The sequence below is a fragment of the Empidonax traillii genome, unplaced genomic scaffold, assembly GCF_003031625.1.
Source record: "Empidonax traillii isolate 1590-97213 ecotype Southwest subspecies unplaced genomic scaffold, ASM303162v1 scaffold137:size1056949, whole genome shotgun sequence".
Lineage (NCBI taxonomy): Eukaryota > Metazoa > Chordata > Aves > Passeriformes > Tyrannidae > Empidonax > Empidonax traillii.
The window spans coordinates 568,744-587,433 of NW_020955330.1; the positions used below are offsets into that span (position 1 = coordinate 568,744).

The window sequence follows — 18,690 nt, forward strand, 5'->3', positions numbered from 1 at the left end:
CCATTTCAAAGCACATCACATCAGACTTTCTATACAAGCAAAAATTTAAGATTAACTTCTGAAAGGCAAAATCTGTCAAAGCACTGAACAAACCACATACACCACTTTAGTTCAAACCAATTACCTTGGCTCAGCTTCCACCAGAGTTTAACACCTCAGGTTTTACAAATCAAACAAGATAAATTCCACAACATAGTTCAGTTAACAAAGCTATAAAAATAGCAAAGGCCTGCCTTTAACTTCAGCACACTTACTTCTAAAATACAGACACAAAGCAATGATGTGACAGCCTAGAGCTATGGCTGGTGTCAGAGGACAAGACCTCTATCCAGGTTTAAGACTTGCAGTCCACCTGAAGGTGCATTAGATCACTAGCACATGCTTCAGGTCTGTTAAATTTATTCATGTTTCTTCTTGAATTTAAGGAGGACAATGGTTAATGCTATATATATAACCAAATTAATTCTCTATATAACCAAAGCAGACTGGTTTCGTAAAACTTGAAAGGATAGCACAAGCCCTTTTTGTAAAGAGGAAAAAACTTAATATACATGTTAGCAAACTTAACACTCATCAGTAACTCCTGCTGCAGCTATGGAAATACACGCCTGGATTGGTATCTGTAAATGAAATCTAGGAAACCCACGTAACTATTTACCATGACAAAAACTTGATTGTTTAGCATACAGAAGTGTACTTGGGATCAAGTACTAGAAAGATTATCCACCAGGAATAATTATTTCCACATAATTACAGGTATCTGAGCTGTGATTACTACTGTGTGCACAGAGAGTACAACTGAACTGTGACTTCTGAGCCCAATCCAGTACACACTGAGATGTCCTACTTAATGCCTGCTGTGAAATTAGTTTTGCACTTGCCCTTTTTTCCTCTTTTTTTACTCATCTTACAGTTTTTATAATGACAATCTGCCAACAACTTCCCTGAAAGACACATTTAAAGGCATCTAAAAAGTTGCTTCATAAAGCAAGCCTGCTAAAAAGACCTGAGCAACATAATTTTAAAATGCACACCTTAACAGAGATGTTAGAAAACAAATATGAACAAGAAATATATTTAAAAAACAGACTGTAGGGACTTTAATTGGCTTCTGAACTGAATTCTGCAACATGGTGTAACTCTCTCAAATTCTCTTGACAAAACATAAAATACTCAGTATCTTATTGAAGCATTTCCAGCTATGTTCCTGACACACTCAGAGAAGATACAAGAGAACAGCTCCTCATGTTTAACTGATTATTGCTATTACCAGCAAAAGGTAAGGATTTCTGACCACAAAGTATTCTAGTCTGAATCTAGACTGTTCCTATGACAAGGGAAGAAGTACTCAACTAATTGGGATTTTAAGATTAGGATTTTAACCAGTAATACACAGCTTTACCCAGTAATACACTGTTTACTCTTTACTGTTTACTCTTTACCATAGGTACACAGTGAGATGATAAAAAAAAAGCAACTAGCAAAGACTTTAAAAATATAGTTAAAATTTATTTTTGTTTTCAGTGATAATTAAAATAGGTTTCTTATAATTTCCTTCACTGTTTCGGCTCTCAAATCAGCTGGTGCTCATTGGGGCCACCTCTTCTTCTTTAATCATTAGGGGCACCTCTTCTCCTTTATTCAAGTCTTCTTTTGCTTCCACATCTGCCACCTCAGGGTGACTGCAAGCAGCATCCTTAGCTGAGAGCTTTTTCATTTTGATGTTTGGCAGTTTCCTCAGATCACCATCCCATTCTCTTACAAAGTAAAAAAAAATAATGAAAACCAATTAATAACAGAAAGGAAGGAACGGCAGAGTTAATTCACCTTTCCTCAGAAGACACTAACTCAACTGAGGCTGCTTTTATAAATTATCTTATCAGTCCCACTGTGGTATGAATAAGCACCAAAGATTTCACCTGATTTCGTACACTATAGAATGTGTAATTTTTCTATGAAAAAATAAATTCTTTCAGATTTGACATTCTGAACAAAAATTACATGATTAACTTTATTCCCACAGACTTATTGTACCTTCAGTTACTTCAGGACACCTGCTTTTAGGTTTGTCTCATTCAACTCCCAGTCTGGTAAGCAACAGTGAAGCAGGTTGCAAGAGCTTCTTCGTCTGGATGCTTAATTTGCAGATCTAATATGCCATGTACATTATGACTTATGGTAAATGTTAACATATTGAACAACTGACTTCAAGGGAACCACAAGAGGTTAGTAAACATTCATTCACATGGTTAAGTCTGTTATTTCAAAAGGCTGCATGAAGGAGAAAGGGTTATTTAAAATGTAAGTCAAATCCAGTACTCAATTAATAGAATGCTTTCTTAATTATAGTAAGTGCACTTCATGGATAATTTTTCTCAAGGGCAAAGGCAGCATTTGCCAGTTACAAAATGTTTCTGCTCTACCAAGGCAATACAACAACACTTCTTTCTGATGTGCCATGTCAAGAAGTCAATTGTGTATTTATAAACAGCAGTGTCTCTTCTTGAGGATTTTTGGCTTTATTCTAACATCCTATGACTTCAGGCTACGTACCACCCCTGGGAGTTAGTGATATATCATTCCTTGCAATGTAAGCATGCCTAAGCCTCTTTTTCCTTTAAAGTATTTCATTTGACAGAGCTGTCAGCAAATTTGTTCATTCAATCTATTACCAGGACATACTGACTTGCTGGCCCGGATGAGGTAGCAGCAAGTTTCACAAGTTTTGCAGCTCCCAAATCTTTTAACTGGATGCAAGTCATCAATTTCCTTAAGACTTTCAACTCCTGTATACACATACCAACACTAGTGTGAACAGCTGAGGTCAGAATTTTAGGTAAAGAGAAAATAATATCTAAGCATATTGAAAAAAAAGATACTTAAATTAGAGAAACGGAATTCTAACTGTTGAATGTAACTCTTTGAATGTTTGAATGAATAACCGTCACCAGTATTTCGCTTGTAACAGCTAAGAAATGCCAAAATAGCAATGCCACACCTACCCCGCTTTTTCAAATGACAAATTCTTTGACAGTTTTGCATAAATTCTTTTTTTTAATGAAAAAAGACAACATGTCAACTTCAGAGACACTGTTTTGCATAAACAGGCTAGTAGTGATTATAATAAAAAGAACTTACCTGAAAAATTTGAGATGCTTTCTGTTCATGATGTCTGGAATTTCTAATAGGAATTAAATTAAGTTCTATTAGATAAGTTACATTATTCAAATGAGTCTCATTTCACAGAAGGAAATGTGAGCTAAACAGCTGAACATATTACTTCAGAGGAAATTAGCCCAAGAAAATGAGAATGAGGATTCATATTACAAAGTTTCTAGAGCAATATATTATTAGGAAGACTCTCCCTGCTAAAGAAAAGGAAATGAACTTTATACCTACAAACTGTTCCAAAATTAAGATGTTACTCAAAATCCAATCCTGCCAAATTAGTAAAAAAGGGTGGCCCATTTCTCTAAACCTGCACATCTGAGAAAAAAGCAAAAGCACACAAAGTTTCCCTTTAAAAATGTTCAGTGAAAAACTAGGAACATAAGTTATTATTATTTCTAAAAGCATAACTAACTTCCTCAACCAAGATAAAGGCCTGTTTTAATAGACATTCATTCACCCACGTAATAAAAAGCCCCAATTCTGCTCTGTAGAACTTAATATAAATATGTACAACACATAAAAGATAAAATTAAAAAAGCTTAGTTTCAAAACTGACCTAAGTATACAAGCCTTATTCTAAATTAGTAAGTAATTTAGAATAATCAATGAGTAAATTAGTAGTCCATAAGTATTTTGAAATGTTTTTGGACAAAAATTCAAAGAGCAGCCTAAGTATCTGGTGCAAACAAGACAGATCTGCGGTACAATTAGAAAAGTCATTCTGGTAATTCAAGTAGGAAATATAACAAACAGTTAAATACACTTCATAAAATTTACCATGCAGTAGAAGAATATTCATGTGTGTGTATGATTTTAATATATAAACACTGGAAAGAGTACAGTAAGACATTAGATGTTTAAACAGAACACATTTTAGGATTTTAGAATATAGTACTCCTTCCTTCTACCTGCAATGAGACAGTCTGAGAACAAAGAATGGCTATTTGGTAACAATTAGTCTCACTCCAATGAAATTATAGTTTCCATCGTTAAATACCTGTTCTATGAACAGGGAAACCAGCATTCCGTGGTTACTGAAATGCCTATTAAATACTGCTGTAAATGCAACATAACATTTACAGACACTGTTGGCACCTGTCTCCTCTCAGAAGCCGATGTTCCTCTTGGCTGAACAGAAACAAACATAACAGTTTTAATAACTGAAAGTTTTCAGTCTTCCCCATTAACAGAAATAATTAACATATCCTCACAACAAATCTGTACTGCTTTTGGTAGTAAAAAGAAAGGCAGATATTTGTATTGAGACCTACGGTACAGACCATTTGCCTCCTCTAGTAGCCAAAACCTCCCTACTAGGTATGTAGTTTATCAGCCCATGCAGACTTTTACCTAGGATGCCAAAGCTGCTTCGCCTCAGTTCAGTGTAATTCTTTTTTGTATTGCAAGTGACCTATGTTCAACATCTTTACTCATTTATGGAGATTTATGCCTTAGAAAGCCTTGAAATCTTTCCACAGTATAAAATACCTCATTACTGTCTATGGACTATTCAGATTTCACAACCAACCGTTTTCTCAACATGACACACACTTTCTACCTCTGTAACATTAAATCCACTTTATTTTAGCTTTTAAAATTGTGGCATTTCAGCAACTTTTATACTGTCCTTGAACAAACCCTGAAGATACAGTTCTGCCTTTGTTTATCTGCCTTATTTATCATGCTATCAAATGCAGGGCTACAGATGATTTTGCTACAACAAAATGTAGCATGGTGATACCTGTATTACATCTTTGTGGTCAGATGGTCTTTACTATTCAGAAAACTATTCCTTCATTTCACACTTGTTTATAAAGTTACCGATTGAAGAACAATACTATATGCAAAATGTTTTGGTAACAATTATGCTGATTTCTGTATTCTACTTCTCAGTAAACAGATAAGGTGATACTGCTCACAGCTGAGCAAGGCAAGGCAAGGCAATTTACCAAATGCCTTTTTTGTCTGCTGATTCCTTGGTTCTGATAGACATCAATGCCACATTACGTTCATACTTCCAAATGAAGCCTTGAAACAAAGCCATGGTTGCTCTTGCTTTCTTTGCAGTCCCTTGAACTGCACTCTTGGCAGCACAGTGCCAAACACTGAAACATCCTAACTCTAACAAAAGAAAGAAGTTCTTCCCTTCTATCAGGTATTTTACAAGGAGCAGCACCATTCTATTTGCCTCTAGGACAGAGCTTGGTGATGTAAACAGTGGGTTTGGCAGAAGTGGCACCATGCTAATTTGGGCCAACTGTCCCAGAAGCAGCCTGAGATTTGCATTTGTTCCTTCTGTCAAACCACTGAACAGTTCTTGTCAGACAAAGCAGGACTAAATGACAAGACTTCCAAATGAAACCTTTTCAATTGACTGTTTTGGCAAAGCACTTACTGCATTTTACCAACTTCTGCAGAACCTTTTCCATAGAGAATATTCTATCAGTTTTATCTAGCTTGCCATCCAGGGCTCACTAACATCACAAGGAAGCGGGTATTCAGAAGGGAGAAGATTCTGTGACAAACCAAGATTTGGCACTGAATTGATCTTTACTACTTTGGCAGTGGCAAAATTTTTAAGCTATGCTATGTGTGCTTGCAATATGTTGCACAGTAAAAATCACTGAGTTGCCAGATGAAAAACAGTAGTAGAAACTCTAGTGCCATGTGTGTGGAAATCAAATAACTCTACACTGCACAGTAATTGATTCTCTAAATTCCAGTGATTTAATAAAACTTGTTTTACTCAGATGCATCTCCTTAGCATAAAACAATGTCATGGGTTTCGCTGCTACTCGTGAACTCCTTCATTTGCTTTAAAATTTTGTCACAGGAGCCTGTTTTTCTGAATTAAAGACAGAAAAAATGGACAACAGACATATGGCACGGAAGTTATGGAAAAGAAATGCAGTCTTTCAGGTAGCAGATACTCGTATTCCTAAGATGAAGTATTCAGCAATTTATGTGCTTTAACAGAACAACAGTGAATGAGTACGCATTTTTTAATGTTTCTGACCCTTTCAGATAGTTTTAGTTCTCTGCCTTCTGAGGAAGAACAAAAGCCTGTTAAAAAGAAGGAAACTGTAGATACTCTTTAGACAAAGAACCATTCAGTTATCCAATAATGATCATTACAGAAAACAGCAGCTAACAAACAGTACAGCAGTTACATTAGCAGATACATGGAAATGATACAGCTTTCATCTGAATTAAATCGATTTCCTTGTAATGAGAAGTCTCAAGAATTAATAAAACTAGTGTGTTTAGTTTTAAAAGCCATTTTTCCTCTAGATTAATATTATGCTTCTAAGAGAACATGCAAGGTGTTTAGAAGCAAATTATCGAAAATGTAGGATGTTCAGATGAAATAGTTATGATGCTTTTCCACTGAAAGCATGCTAACTCTGAGTTCCAAATGAGTAAATAAATATCTAGGGTTTCCTTTCAATAGCTTTGCTATAAACATGTAACACCTCATTAAAAAAAAACACTAAATACACACAAATGTAAACATGAGGAAGAAAATTTCAGTAAAATTAATGTAGATTTATTTAAGGAGTAAGTAAACAAGAAGAAGCTGCTAACAAAACTCAGCAACCTCACTCATAGACTAAATGTTCCGTATATAGGTACTGTTTATTTAAAATAGACTAAATTTACTATAGTTTTGGAATATCTACCACTTTTGTAAACTAATTTTTACTCTTCTATAAATAATTAATTTTTCATTAAGATATACATTCAAGGGGACAAGAGGAAACACCCTCAAGCTATACCCGGGAAAATCTGAGTTGGACATCAGGAAGAATTTTTTCACTGAAAGGGTGGTTAAGCACTGGAACAGTCTGCCAAAGGAAGTGGAGTCACCATCCCTTGAAGTGTTCAAGAAGCAACTGGACGTGGCAATTAGTGCCATGGTCTAATTGACATAGTGCTGTTCAGTTAAATACTGGACTCTATGGTCTTGGACATCTTTTCCAAACCTTAATGATTCTACGATATAGATACACAGCATTAAATTTTAGAAGACTTTCATATATGAAAACAATACACATTATGCAGTCTCTTCATAGAAAATGCACATGCATACAAAACCAACCGAGTTCAAGAACAGCGGGGAAAAAAACCCAACAAATACTAAGTCAATTACAAAAGCTACACTCCCTACAGCTTCCAGGAATAATAATGAGCTGGAGGCATAAAAGCACTGTTTCCAGCTGATTTCCATTTATGCCCAATCTCTAATTACAGTATTTAGTTGCTATAGTACTTAGCAGCAACTATTTTCTCTGAATGAATACTGTTCTAGACAGAGAGCAAAACCTGCAGCAGCTGTGATAACAAATAATGAATGGTTTGAAAGTGTATTTAATATGTGAAGTTGCACTGTGCTCTCTGAATGCTTTACTTACTAATGTTATAATAACCTCAAATTTTGCCTACAATATTTCTGGATTCTTTGTTATTTTTATGTTGTGCTTGTGCATTTGACATCTTTTTCTTTAGTCCTACTGCTTTTTTCCTTCAACTTTCCACAAAGCAGTATGGAAAAAAAGAACTAAAACTTAAAAGCCAAAACAAAAAGACTTTCCAAAACTATTTGAAGACATTCATTGTATCTATTTTCCTATTACTTTTTTCTCCCTCCTTCTAAGAAATCAAAGATTACACATCAAGTCATACAGATATTCCTGAATTCCTCTGCCTCTGCAGATTGCACTGCCAAAAATTCAAAGCCATTCATTTTCTTTATTTATACAATATAAATCAGGGTTTGCTGGTTTTGGCTGGGATAGAGTTAATTTTCTTCACAGTAGCTATCACAGGGCTGTGTTTTGGATTTGTGCTGGAAATGGTGCTGATGACACAGAATGTTTTTTTTATTGCTGAGCAGCCCTTGCACAGATCCAAGGCCCTTTCTGCTCTTCACCTCATCCCACCAGCAAGGAGGATGGGGGTGCATAAGGAGATGGGAGGGCACACAGCTGGGACAGCTGACCCCAAATGACCAAAGGGATATTCCATACTATAAGGCATCACACACAGCATATAAAGATGGGGAAAGAAGGAGGAAGATGAGACATTCAGAGTGATAGCAAGTGACTGCTATGGGTGATGGAACCCGGCTGTCTTGGAGCCACCTGAACACCTGGTCCACGAGTTCCTCACTTTCACTCTTCCAATTCTTTTCCCTATCCCAGTGCAGGGGGAGTGAGCGAGCGGTCAATGTGGTGCTTAGTGCTGGCTAGAGATAAACCACAACATAGGGTAAAGGGGAATATGACACACAGCCTAAATCTTGCTGTGCTTTGTGTCCAAGCCACAGAACAATGGAGAATTTTCACGTCTTCCACAACATACTTTTACTGCTAGAAGGGCTGATTACATCTGAATAATACCTTAGCATTAAAGCCAAGTTCATCACTCAACTGCAACGTGATTATTGGTTAAAACAAAATACCTTCACTGCTATCTTGTACTTGGCTCTCCTCAAAAAAACTCTTTGCTTTTTCCACTTTCATTATCCCTTTGTCTTTCTCCTTGTTTCACCCGATTATGGCTGCTTCATTTCACGCTAGTTCCAGCTATCAAATGAAGGTCCAAGCAAGACTGCTGACCAGAATTTGTACGCAATTAAATCTCACTTTACTTTAAAAAATAATGTCTTCAAAAAGAAAGATAATGCCTAGAAATTTCACTTAGATTCTAGCTTTATGAGCAGAAGGTGTGACCACAGAATGACTTCTAATGCTTTTACATACCCATTCCATAGCCCTCATAGAGTTGCCTTTCACGTTCTATTGTCTGCTTGATGACAGTTTCCCGTGAACCATGCTGTCTTCCTTGTCTACCTTTAATACTGTTTTGTAATTCAATCTGCTCCAATTCAGCATTAAATCGACACATATAACTGAAAGAAATAAAATGCATTTATGCTAGACGTAGTCATGCAAAAATTTTGCAAACAGAATTTACTCAGATAATCTAGGAACTTATTTTTACTAATTGTATTTATTTTCTCAATTAGAGATATTTCTTAGACTTGAACAATTACTTTCATCTTCAAAGTGGAATCTCCATTTAGAACTTCATTTAAATCATGCAGCTTCCCGAAGGATTAGGGTTTTTTACTTGCCTTTTTTTTTTTTAAACTCTGTTTGCATAAAACAGAACTCCCTCATTATAACAGTTCACCTGCTTTGGAAGACCAATGTTAAATCTAAGTATTCCTAACTTTTAATTGCTGGATTTCAGCACCTCGTATATTTTAAAGTAAAATTCTTCTTTGGCATATGTTCTGTATCTTTTTGCAAACTTCCAACTCAAATGCAAAAAGAAAGCTTTCACTACTTTTGTTGTATTACTCATGCTGATGAGCATGGAGAACATGCTGTTCATGAACAGTGTAGAAAATACGTCAGGGCTTCTGAAAGAAAACTGATTTAGGTAAGAATACATATGTATCTTATGTTATTTAGTTAGCAGGTGAAAAATAGTGGCAAGCCACAGGACGTATATCCAGTAGCACAAAAATTGAGTCAGATTTTTCTTAGCAGATTCAATTTTCGTAGCTCCTGCCCTACAAATTGACCCACCTTGCTACTGTTTAATCTTCTCAGCAAGGAAAATTAAAGAATGAAGGAGTAAGTAGTAGTATGAAATATGTGCATTCAATTGCCATGGAGTAACAACCAACAAATGCACACCATTACTACTGTCCAAATAATTTAGAGTCCTCCACACATTACAAACTGGATATACTTAAATAAAAAAAAACCACAATACATGACTTATTAATTTTACTGTGAATATATACATCTTTCAATATATAGGTAATGTCAGTAGGAACAAAATCAACTACTTGATATTATTAATAGAAGAATATAAAAAAACCTCCTCTGAGTACTTTACAGATGTTATTTTAAAAACATTATTTTTAAAGACAAATCAAAATTTTCAGTCTTGTTTTTAACACCAGTCTTACCTTTCAATTAGTTCACCAGCTTCCTTCTTTGTGTACTCAATTTTGTCGGGGTCAAGGTGACTTTGAAACCATTGCAGTTTTTCTCCTACAAGAATAAACTTAACATTAATGACTGTATCAGAACTGTAGCACCAACACAGATTAAAGTTCCTCAAAGTTTTTTAAATATTTCTCCCCCCACCCACCCCATTTTTCAAAACTTTGAATGGCATTATAGACTCTATGATACTGTGGGTACCAGGTATGAAGGCAATGTAATAGAAACATTCTCACGTCATTTGAGATATATTTTATACCTTCCTTACAGGAAAGAAAAAAAAAATATTTCCTTGAAATTAGTGTTTAAATTATCACTGTATCAATTGCTTAGGAAGGAAACTTAGAAAGAGGAAAAAAATAACACAGTGCCTGAGTAAAAGTTCTGATCATCACCATTTTTAATGAGATTAAACTGAAAAGGTGCAGTGTCAATCACATGGAAGAGAAAAATATTCCAGGTTGTGTCTCAAAGTTTTGAATTTACATGCTAGCCCAATGTGTTTCTTAACCTACATATATCATCTTCATTTACAAACAATTAAAAACAAAAAGCATGGAGACAAAGTACAATAAACACATGTACACACTTACAAAGAGCTGTTTGGTCTATATTGCTTGGTTGTCATGTACAGTGAGCAAAATTAGGCTAAACTCAGCCCCAGATTCAATACTGTATAAATTACTTGAGTGAACATGTCAGGTATTTTAGGATTTTCAACAGTCTATTTGAAGATTGCAGAATCAGATTATAGAGAAAGAAACTATAACTGGACTATCTATGAAGTTGCTAAAGCTTAGAATCTATATTAAGAAGCTGCACAGCGTATTCAGTAATAGAAGTTTCTGCTTACCAATGATACTTAAACGCAAAGCTTTGTCAGTTTTCAACCTAGCAGAGAAAAAACAGGTATGTCAGCCAGGAACAAATGCCACACAGATAATAACCTTTATTTCACTTTCCAAAAATTATTTTTCTTCAGTCACAACGAAAGTCAAGGTAAAATTTCAAACAGAAATATTTGCCAAATTCTGAACAATGTAAAACTTACTCTGTTTCACCTAAAGATCTACTTTTTGGTAAAACTACTGTCTGAAATTTGTCCAGTTTACCTACTATGCTAAACTAAATTGTTGGAAGAAATAAGGACGCAAAACTTTCCTCAGAGCACAAAAAAACGAATTTCACAGAACTGCATTGTAACAATTTCCTTAAGTATTTCTGATATTCTGTTGGTATGTTTAATGAGTTTGGAGATTTCACTGCACTGCATTCTTGCCATCAAGCATGCAATGTGAAAAATACCATTCTATTATCTAATAAGCTTGTAATCATTAAAGTTTGTGTTAAGAAACCAAAATTAACAATGTTATAAAACCTATCTCAAAGTATTTTTAACTCCACCTCAATCTCTGGCAGGATACTCCAGGCCTTCTGTACTCTATGGGATGTGTGTACACAATTCTGTTCAGGATTCATTCCCATCCTATTTAGCAGTTCTCAAAGAAGACAAGTTTTTTAACAGGTAATACTCTGCCTTATGCTCTTTTGTTGTGAAGGTGTCAGATTCAATCTGCAGCAATGGATGTTGCAATTTTCTGTCCTTTCCAGAAAGGAAGTAAATATGAAATTTGTCACTGGAAAAAATATCTTAGCCATGCAAGTTCGGTGTATTCAAGGACCTCTGATAAAACTGAATTTTCATTATTAGTATTAAATAGGAAAATTGATAAAGGATGAAGTAAATCATAATGGTTATCACTAACAAAGATATAATGCCAAAATTCATCACAGTTCAAAACTAATGTGCTCCTTCATTAAATTTCCTTTACTCTATAGAATTTACCTGAAGTAACACACAGAAGTCTGTCACTTGTCACAAAAACTGGAATCAAAAGATAAACCCCTCCTTTCCAGAGACAAACACACTTTCATCACTTGTCCACAAACCTACATTATTAAAATAAAGATTAGCATTTTCAAGAAACACTTTAGACCATGTAAAAGCCACATGCACACACAGCATGTGTGAGCTGCTAAGAATTCCACTAACACATTCAAGAAAAAGTCTTTTTACTTCTACAGATGCCCCAGCACCAAGGGGTTTGCAGTTTGGCATACCTGCCAAAAAAAACCCAAAAAATAACAAGCCAGTGATTCATTAAAGTATTTTCATTTTAAAACAGAAATTACTCTTGCTTGTGTGGGTTAAAGGACAGACCTGGATAAGACTGTAAAAAAGAAACAAAAAGAACTTATATTAGGAGTCAGCTATTTGTTTAGAAGCCTGCAACAAAAGCTAGGGCAGGCACCTTCAGAGGACCTACTGTAGGCAGCTCTGGATAGTAACAGCGACCAAGAAAAGGACACATACTCCACCCAGTGGAACTCCACGCCAGCAGTCCCTGCTGTGAACCCTCCATGGCAACACGGCCAGCCGAGCACCTCTGCAAAGCGTTACTATGGAGAAATCTACGATACCATCTAGAAAAGCTGCGTACATAGAATCATGTCATGTATCTATGTTCTAAAACACTGCATATCACCACCTGCACCTCCTAGGGTCACCAGATCATTTATTTTTGAAGGCAGTGAAGTATATAACCACGATTTTCTTCTGGAAGAAAAACCTTCAGTCTCCTGGTGTACACAATTTCAGTAAGAGAAATAACGAATGATGGGCTCAGATGTTGCCTTACTGTACTTTTCATAAAAACCTCACCTCACTGACTGCCAGAAGACAATAGGATTAGCAGGGAGGCTAATCAAATAATGTGAGTCAAAGAAACTTCCTCTCATCTCCTTCCACACAATGAGTAGTATCTTTTGCTCAAGGGAAGGAGACGATACAGACAGGGATACAATCTTGTAGCAGGCTCTCATCTCTAGATGATTTTCTCTTCCCCTCACCTCCGAAAAATCATCTGCTTAGGCACTGAGTATTCATAAGAATGATTTGTGGTTTTCTTGATGTCTACTAGGTACTTAAAATCTCTATGCTCCTTCAGCAGCTCTTTATCTCAGATATTATATTCAGCTGTTCTACTCTAAATAACAACAATGAATAAGTATTTCCCAAATCAGTTTACTCACTATTTTTACCCACAATATCCACACATACAAACACCTTCTATGGCTCTCAACACTAAGACAGGCTTTTCATTAAGAAAAAAAAAAAATCATGATTGACAGGACATATTTCTTTGTTTCACACTGCTAAATACTTTCCATATTTCTTCATATGCATGTCCACTTTTGTTAGCTTGCTTAAACATTTTAGGATACTTCCATATGAAAATCCCTCTATAAGACTTAAAAAAATTGATTTTTTTTTGTAGTTCATTTTTTTCTGTAAACAAAACAAACAATTTTAAAAGCTAACATTTTTTTCAGTTCCTCATGAAAAATCTGCAAGACCACCTCACAAAGCATTACTGCTGCAAACAGCACAAATAGAAGCATGGTGGGGCAAGGGAGATTAACAAGGTAGACAATGTAAAACCTAAGGAGAATCAAACAAATAGCTCTTCAAGGAGATATTTTAAGGTTACTGCTTACTCCCAAAGGGTCACACCATGTCCCTCTTTCACTGTGAAAACTCCTTAGCTCTCATATTTCAGAGCACAACAGTATTAGATTGGTATATTAGTAATGAAAATCCACAGACTCCTAAAGAATTTACAACGTATGCATAACAGAAAGGAGGGAAAACAACAGAAAAAAAAAAATCCAGTGCTAGATTAGCTTAGGTACCAAATCCCTAAGTGTAGAAAAAGCAGTTCTACTAGCACCAGTGAACCAGCTTTTGCCGTCTCATAAAAACATCTTTGTAATTATTTAACAGAGCAAACAAGTCACCTAAAGGAATAAGGATTCACATGTAGATTAAGAGAGAATGAAGTGGTAGTAATACACTGGAAATTGCTGCTGTTCGTTAGACCTTGAAGGAACTGAGAAGGAAGAAGGATGCAGGCAGGAAAAAGATGTAATTCAAGTAAACAAGACTTAAGATTGTAGTCAATTTTCTAAAAGCAACTGGTCTGTCTCCTCTTATTATGGTCAAGATTGGTCTTTTGTAGTGCAGCCACAGTTTCTGGACAGTAAGCTTATTACTCCTGTCATATTTCATTAAAAATTGCACTGAATTGTATTGAAGAGTATCTGGACAACGGAGGATGTAAAAGACTTGTGGAACTTAGTACAGAATTTCTCCCTCCTTTTACCCAGTGCTGCATTTTAAGTATTGAAATTCTTTGTGGATAACGTCTTCCCTTTGTTATTATTTCTTTGGGCAAAACATACTTGAATATGCATTTAATAAATACACGTAATTTTCTTTCATGTTAACATAAATGGAATATTTACAGTAGTTACTCCTTTCCCTCCAGCATATAGAAGAAAGGTTTATAAGCAAATTGAAGTCTAAACTATCTCTAGTCCTGAATCCTGTCTCTAGATAAGTACCAAAGGAAAAATAAACAAAAAACCAAAGAAAACTAAACCAACCAAACCCAAAAGAAACAAACAAAACAAAACCAAAGCAAACACTGAGTGATACTTCTACAAAACATTCTCACCCTCCAGTAACATTGCATTCCAGGGCTTCCTACACCCAAGGTAATACCTTTTCATTGAATAGTCATCAGAGAAAACGTACACATGTTCAAAAAGTATTACTGCACAAATTTAGCCAGCCACAATTAGAGCAGTGTCTGGCAAGGAAATCCACAGCTTAATTAAAATAATACAGATAAACTCTTATGAACCTCCTAGATTCTCTGATACATTTTTTTCATGCTGCAGAAGTGCACTAGCCTGCACAGAGAAACTATCCCCTTTACTCAGTGCTGGTGGGATCATATCAAGAATATTGCTTCCAGTTTCAGGTCCTACCCACACTTCAGACAACTTATTTCTACATAATAAGAAGCAAGGTACCAGATTTGTAAATGGGACCAAGAAAGAAAATTCTGTAGATTACAAGGTAGCGTCTCCTATTTAGCACCAAAAGATGTATTAACCTTCCAATCAGAGAAGACTGTCATACAAGGGAAGCAATTTGGAAAATTGTTGGAAGGCATTTAATAGACCTGCAGAAGCAACGTGGATGAACAAAATTCGTGTGGGCTACTTCATTTTCCTGAATGTAGGAGTGGAAAGCTTTCCTCCATCCACGGCATCAGAAATTTATTTTGTCTTTTTCAGAGCTATGCAAAACAAACCCAAACTCAACCATTATATTACAGAAACTGAAAGCTAAGTAATTACACTAAAAGGTTTAACACGTTTAACTCCCAATATTTAAAAAAGAAACCCTGAAAATTTAACAAGCTGATCATTAAGATAATAGAGATTCAAAAGAAACTGGAACCCTTAACGCATCTTTTAATAACACCAGGGAAAAAAAGAAATCAACACTATTCATGTCTTTCAAGGTAAATTGCTCTTCAAGCGAAGATAGTATAGAAAACAGAATATAGACAATTGGAGGATGTTTTTAATCCAACTGATTTTTAAATGTATTTTTAGAACAAAAGTGATCTATGAAGTGCACATTTGTGAACAACACTAGTTAATTATTTAGGACCCAGAACTCTAAGATGTAAAAATTTTATTTATAGATAGATAGATCATTTTACTATCACAGCATGCTTTGGATGGTCCAGACTGACCCACTATTCTTGGCAAACTGAGGTTAATGTTACTAAATGGAGGGGGGACCCTGCTAACAGAAGACACAGAGAGGATAGAATTACTGAACACCTTCTTTGCATTAGCCTTCATTGACAAGATCAGCCCTTGGGAATCTCTGAACCAGTAGACCAGGGTTAAGGAATGTTGGAAGGAAGAGTTTCCCTTGGTCAAGTAGGATTGGGCTAGAGAACATCTCGGCAAACCCGACATTTACAAATCCATGGGTGCTGATGGGATGTATTCACGAGTGCCGAGAGAGATGGCAGACCCCACAGCTGGTCTGCTCATGGTCATTTTTGTAATGTCATGGCAATGAGGGGAGGTGCCTGAGGACTGGAAGAAAGCAAATGTCAACCCAATCTCCAAAAAGGGCAAGAAGGAGGACCCAGGGAACTACCAGTCAATCAGCCTAATTTCAGTTCCTGAGAAGGCGATGGAGCACCTCATTCTGGAGAGCATTTGTATCCACAGGGACAACAAGAAAGTGAGCAAGAATAGTCAGCAGGGATTCGCTCAAGGTAAATCATGCTTGACCAACCTGATTGCCTTCTGCCTGGACGGATGAGGGAAGTGCAGTGGGTATTGTCAACCTTGACTTCAGCAAAGCCTTTTAACTTTTTGCTGTTGCAAGAGGAACCAAAAGCTAACAAAGGCCTCTAACAAGAACCATCAGCACAGGCGTCCATACCAGTATACCTCTAACCACAGCCACTATCACTAAAAGACCTGAGTGTGCCGTGTCATACTGAATAATCAGTACATCAGTCGCCTGCTAAGTTTTCTTGTACACGTTCTTCTTCATGGCAAAGTCACATATGCAAGCACTAAGAAACAATCTTTTGTGATTAAGCGCTCTGAGTGGCTGTTACGGTGTAAGGTGAGAGAATGAAGAGAAAAAGTGGTCAGTTTAGCACTCGGAAAATAATCTACAATAAAAACTTAAAATCAACAGTCAGAGAGTACAGTCAAAACACAAAGCAGCAGGGAAAACTTCTTCCACTTTAGGAAGCTGCCCAATCCTCAACACATGCTACTTGTAAATTCTCACAGCACCTCTGCTGGAGGCTACATGACACTGCTGTGCTAGTAAAGGGGCCCTTTCTAGTTAAAGCAACCCTACAACTTTGTTCTGGATAAGGTTGTACATCAATCCCAACAATAAAATTACACAGTCTCTGTACCAGGAGTTTCCAATTTAACACCTTCAGACATACAAGTATTTACGATCACCTCACATGGTCCATCCAGATATTATACTTTATATAGTTTACACAGTACTGTTGTATACTTTGACAGAAAATGCATTACCTTTAATAATTCTCTAAATAAACAGTCACAGCATAACAACTAGCAAGCTGAGAGAATGTAAATTAAAGGTCAGTCTTCCCAGCTATCTTTTCCCCTTGTGGGAGGGGGAAGTAAAACTTAAAAGCAGAAAACCAAACTTGCCATGGCACAGCAGGAAACCACCAAAGAAGAGTTAACTATTCAGCTTTATTCACAAGTCTCTCTTCTGCAGGAAGGTTTCTGGGTTTTCTTTTCTATAAATTCAGCACTTCAGCAGAAGCAGCTATATCCTTAGCAGGATTCAGTTCTTGCTGAACTTGAAGTACAGCCAAAGTAGGTGACTAACCTTCATTTGAAATCACCGGTATCATGCTATTCAGATTACAAAAAGTGAAATACTGTGATAACAAGAAACTCACCTTGTAAGGACAACACACAAAATCAACTTTGCAAAAGCTGATTTAATGAATGTAAACCTGTCAGTTCACATAGCCCAGCAGCAGACTGTTATACAGGCCTTTCTGCTGTTGTAACAGCATATCAGTCTGCTTTTCACAACCACTGCCCTTCTCCAAACAAAAAGTATCCTCTGTGATATCATTCTTTGGTCTGTACATATATTTTGCAGTCAACTTACTTTTCTTTCTTTTCCTGTTTGTGTACTTCCCTTGCAAGCTGTGCAGCTTTTCTGCTGTATGGATGGATAACTTTTTTCTCTTGCTTCCCTCCTTGGGTTTTCCGTAACTTTGGCTGAAAAGAAATCAAAAATACTATACACTAACAACATCAAGCAAAACTAAAGTAAAGGGAAGATAGGACCATACATCATGATTAAAACTTAAGAGGTCATGTATCTATGTCCCAGAAAGCACTTTATTTATAGTACCAGGTTATCAGTTCCACCCTCTACAACAAGATTAGCTGAGGTCAGTACACGCTGTAACAAAACTACCAGAGCACAGGAAACGCTGTAAGAAATCTTATATATTGACTACTCTCAAAGTACCTATTTTGTAGGACTCTGCAGCTAGGAAACTAAGATTATCTCTCTGTACCTTTGCAGTAAATGTCCCCATTCAAGCTTCAGTCTCATTGTTGCATCGGGGTTTCTGACAAAGGCCAGAGGTAATTTGCACAGAATAAGGAAAGGGATTTTCTTGCCCCTCCCAAGAGACCATGAGAATGCCTCACCCCAGGGAGCAGCCAGTGGCCTTCCTTTCCTAGTCCTTCATGGCACATGGAGAGGGAACACTACCCACAAATTTCAAAAATACTGTCACACTACTTTGAGTTACATTACTTTTTGGTGAAAAACTGCCTAAACAGGACTGAAAGGCTTTACGAAACAACACGCAATTTAACTGCATCCTAAAGAGAACACACGAAAGCAAGGAGGGGTTTTTTTTCCTGCGTCGCAATAAATGGCGATCAATAAGCAGGAGACTCTAGTACCTCCTATTCCCTGTGTTCGCATCAGTGCTTTAGGGCTGCGAGAAAAAAAGATTACGTCAAATAA

General features: G+C 36.4%; 1 protein-coding gene across 1 annotated transcript in view; it reads right to left on the reverse strand.

Annotated features, from left to right (window-relative positions):
- Nucleotides 1-1,391: 1,391 nt before the first annotated feature.
- TMA16 (translation machinery associated 16 homolog) overlaps nt 1,392-18,690 on the reverse strand; it is a 17,925-nt gene continuing 626 nt past the window's right edge. Inside the window, exons 2-7 of the mRNA XM_027883941.1 lie at nt 17,812-17,924; nt 11,047-11,084; nt 10,157-10,241; nt 8,934-9,082; nt 3,139-3,181; nt 1,392-1,757 (exon numbers count right to left, since the gene is read on the reverse strand). Of these exons, the coding sequence (XP_027739742.1) occupies nt 1,577-1,757; nt 3,139-3,181; nt 8,934-9,082; nt 10,157-10,241; nt 11,047-11,084; nt 17,812-17,924 (609 nt within the window). The 3' untranslated portion in view covers nt 1,392-1,576. The remainder of the gene's footprint in view (nt 1,758-3,138; nt 3,182-8,933; nt 9,083-10,156; nt 10,242-11,046; nt 11,085-17,811; nt 17,925-18,690) is intronic.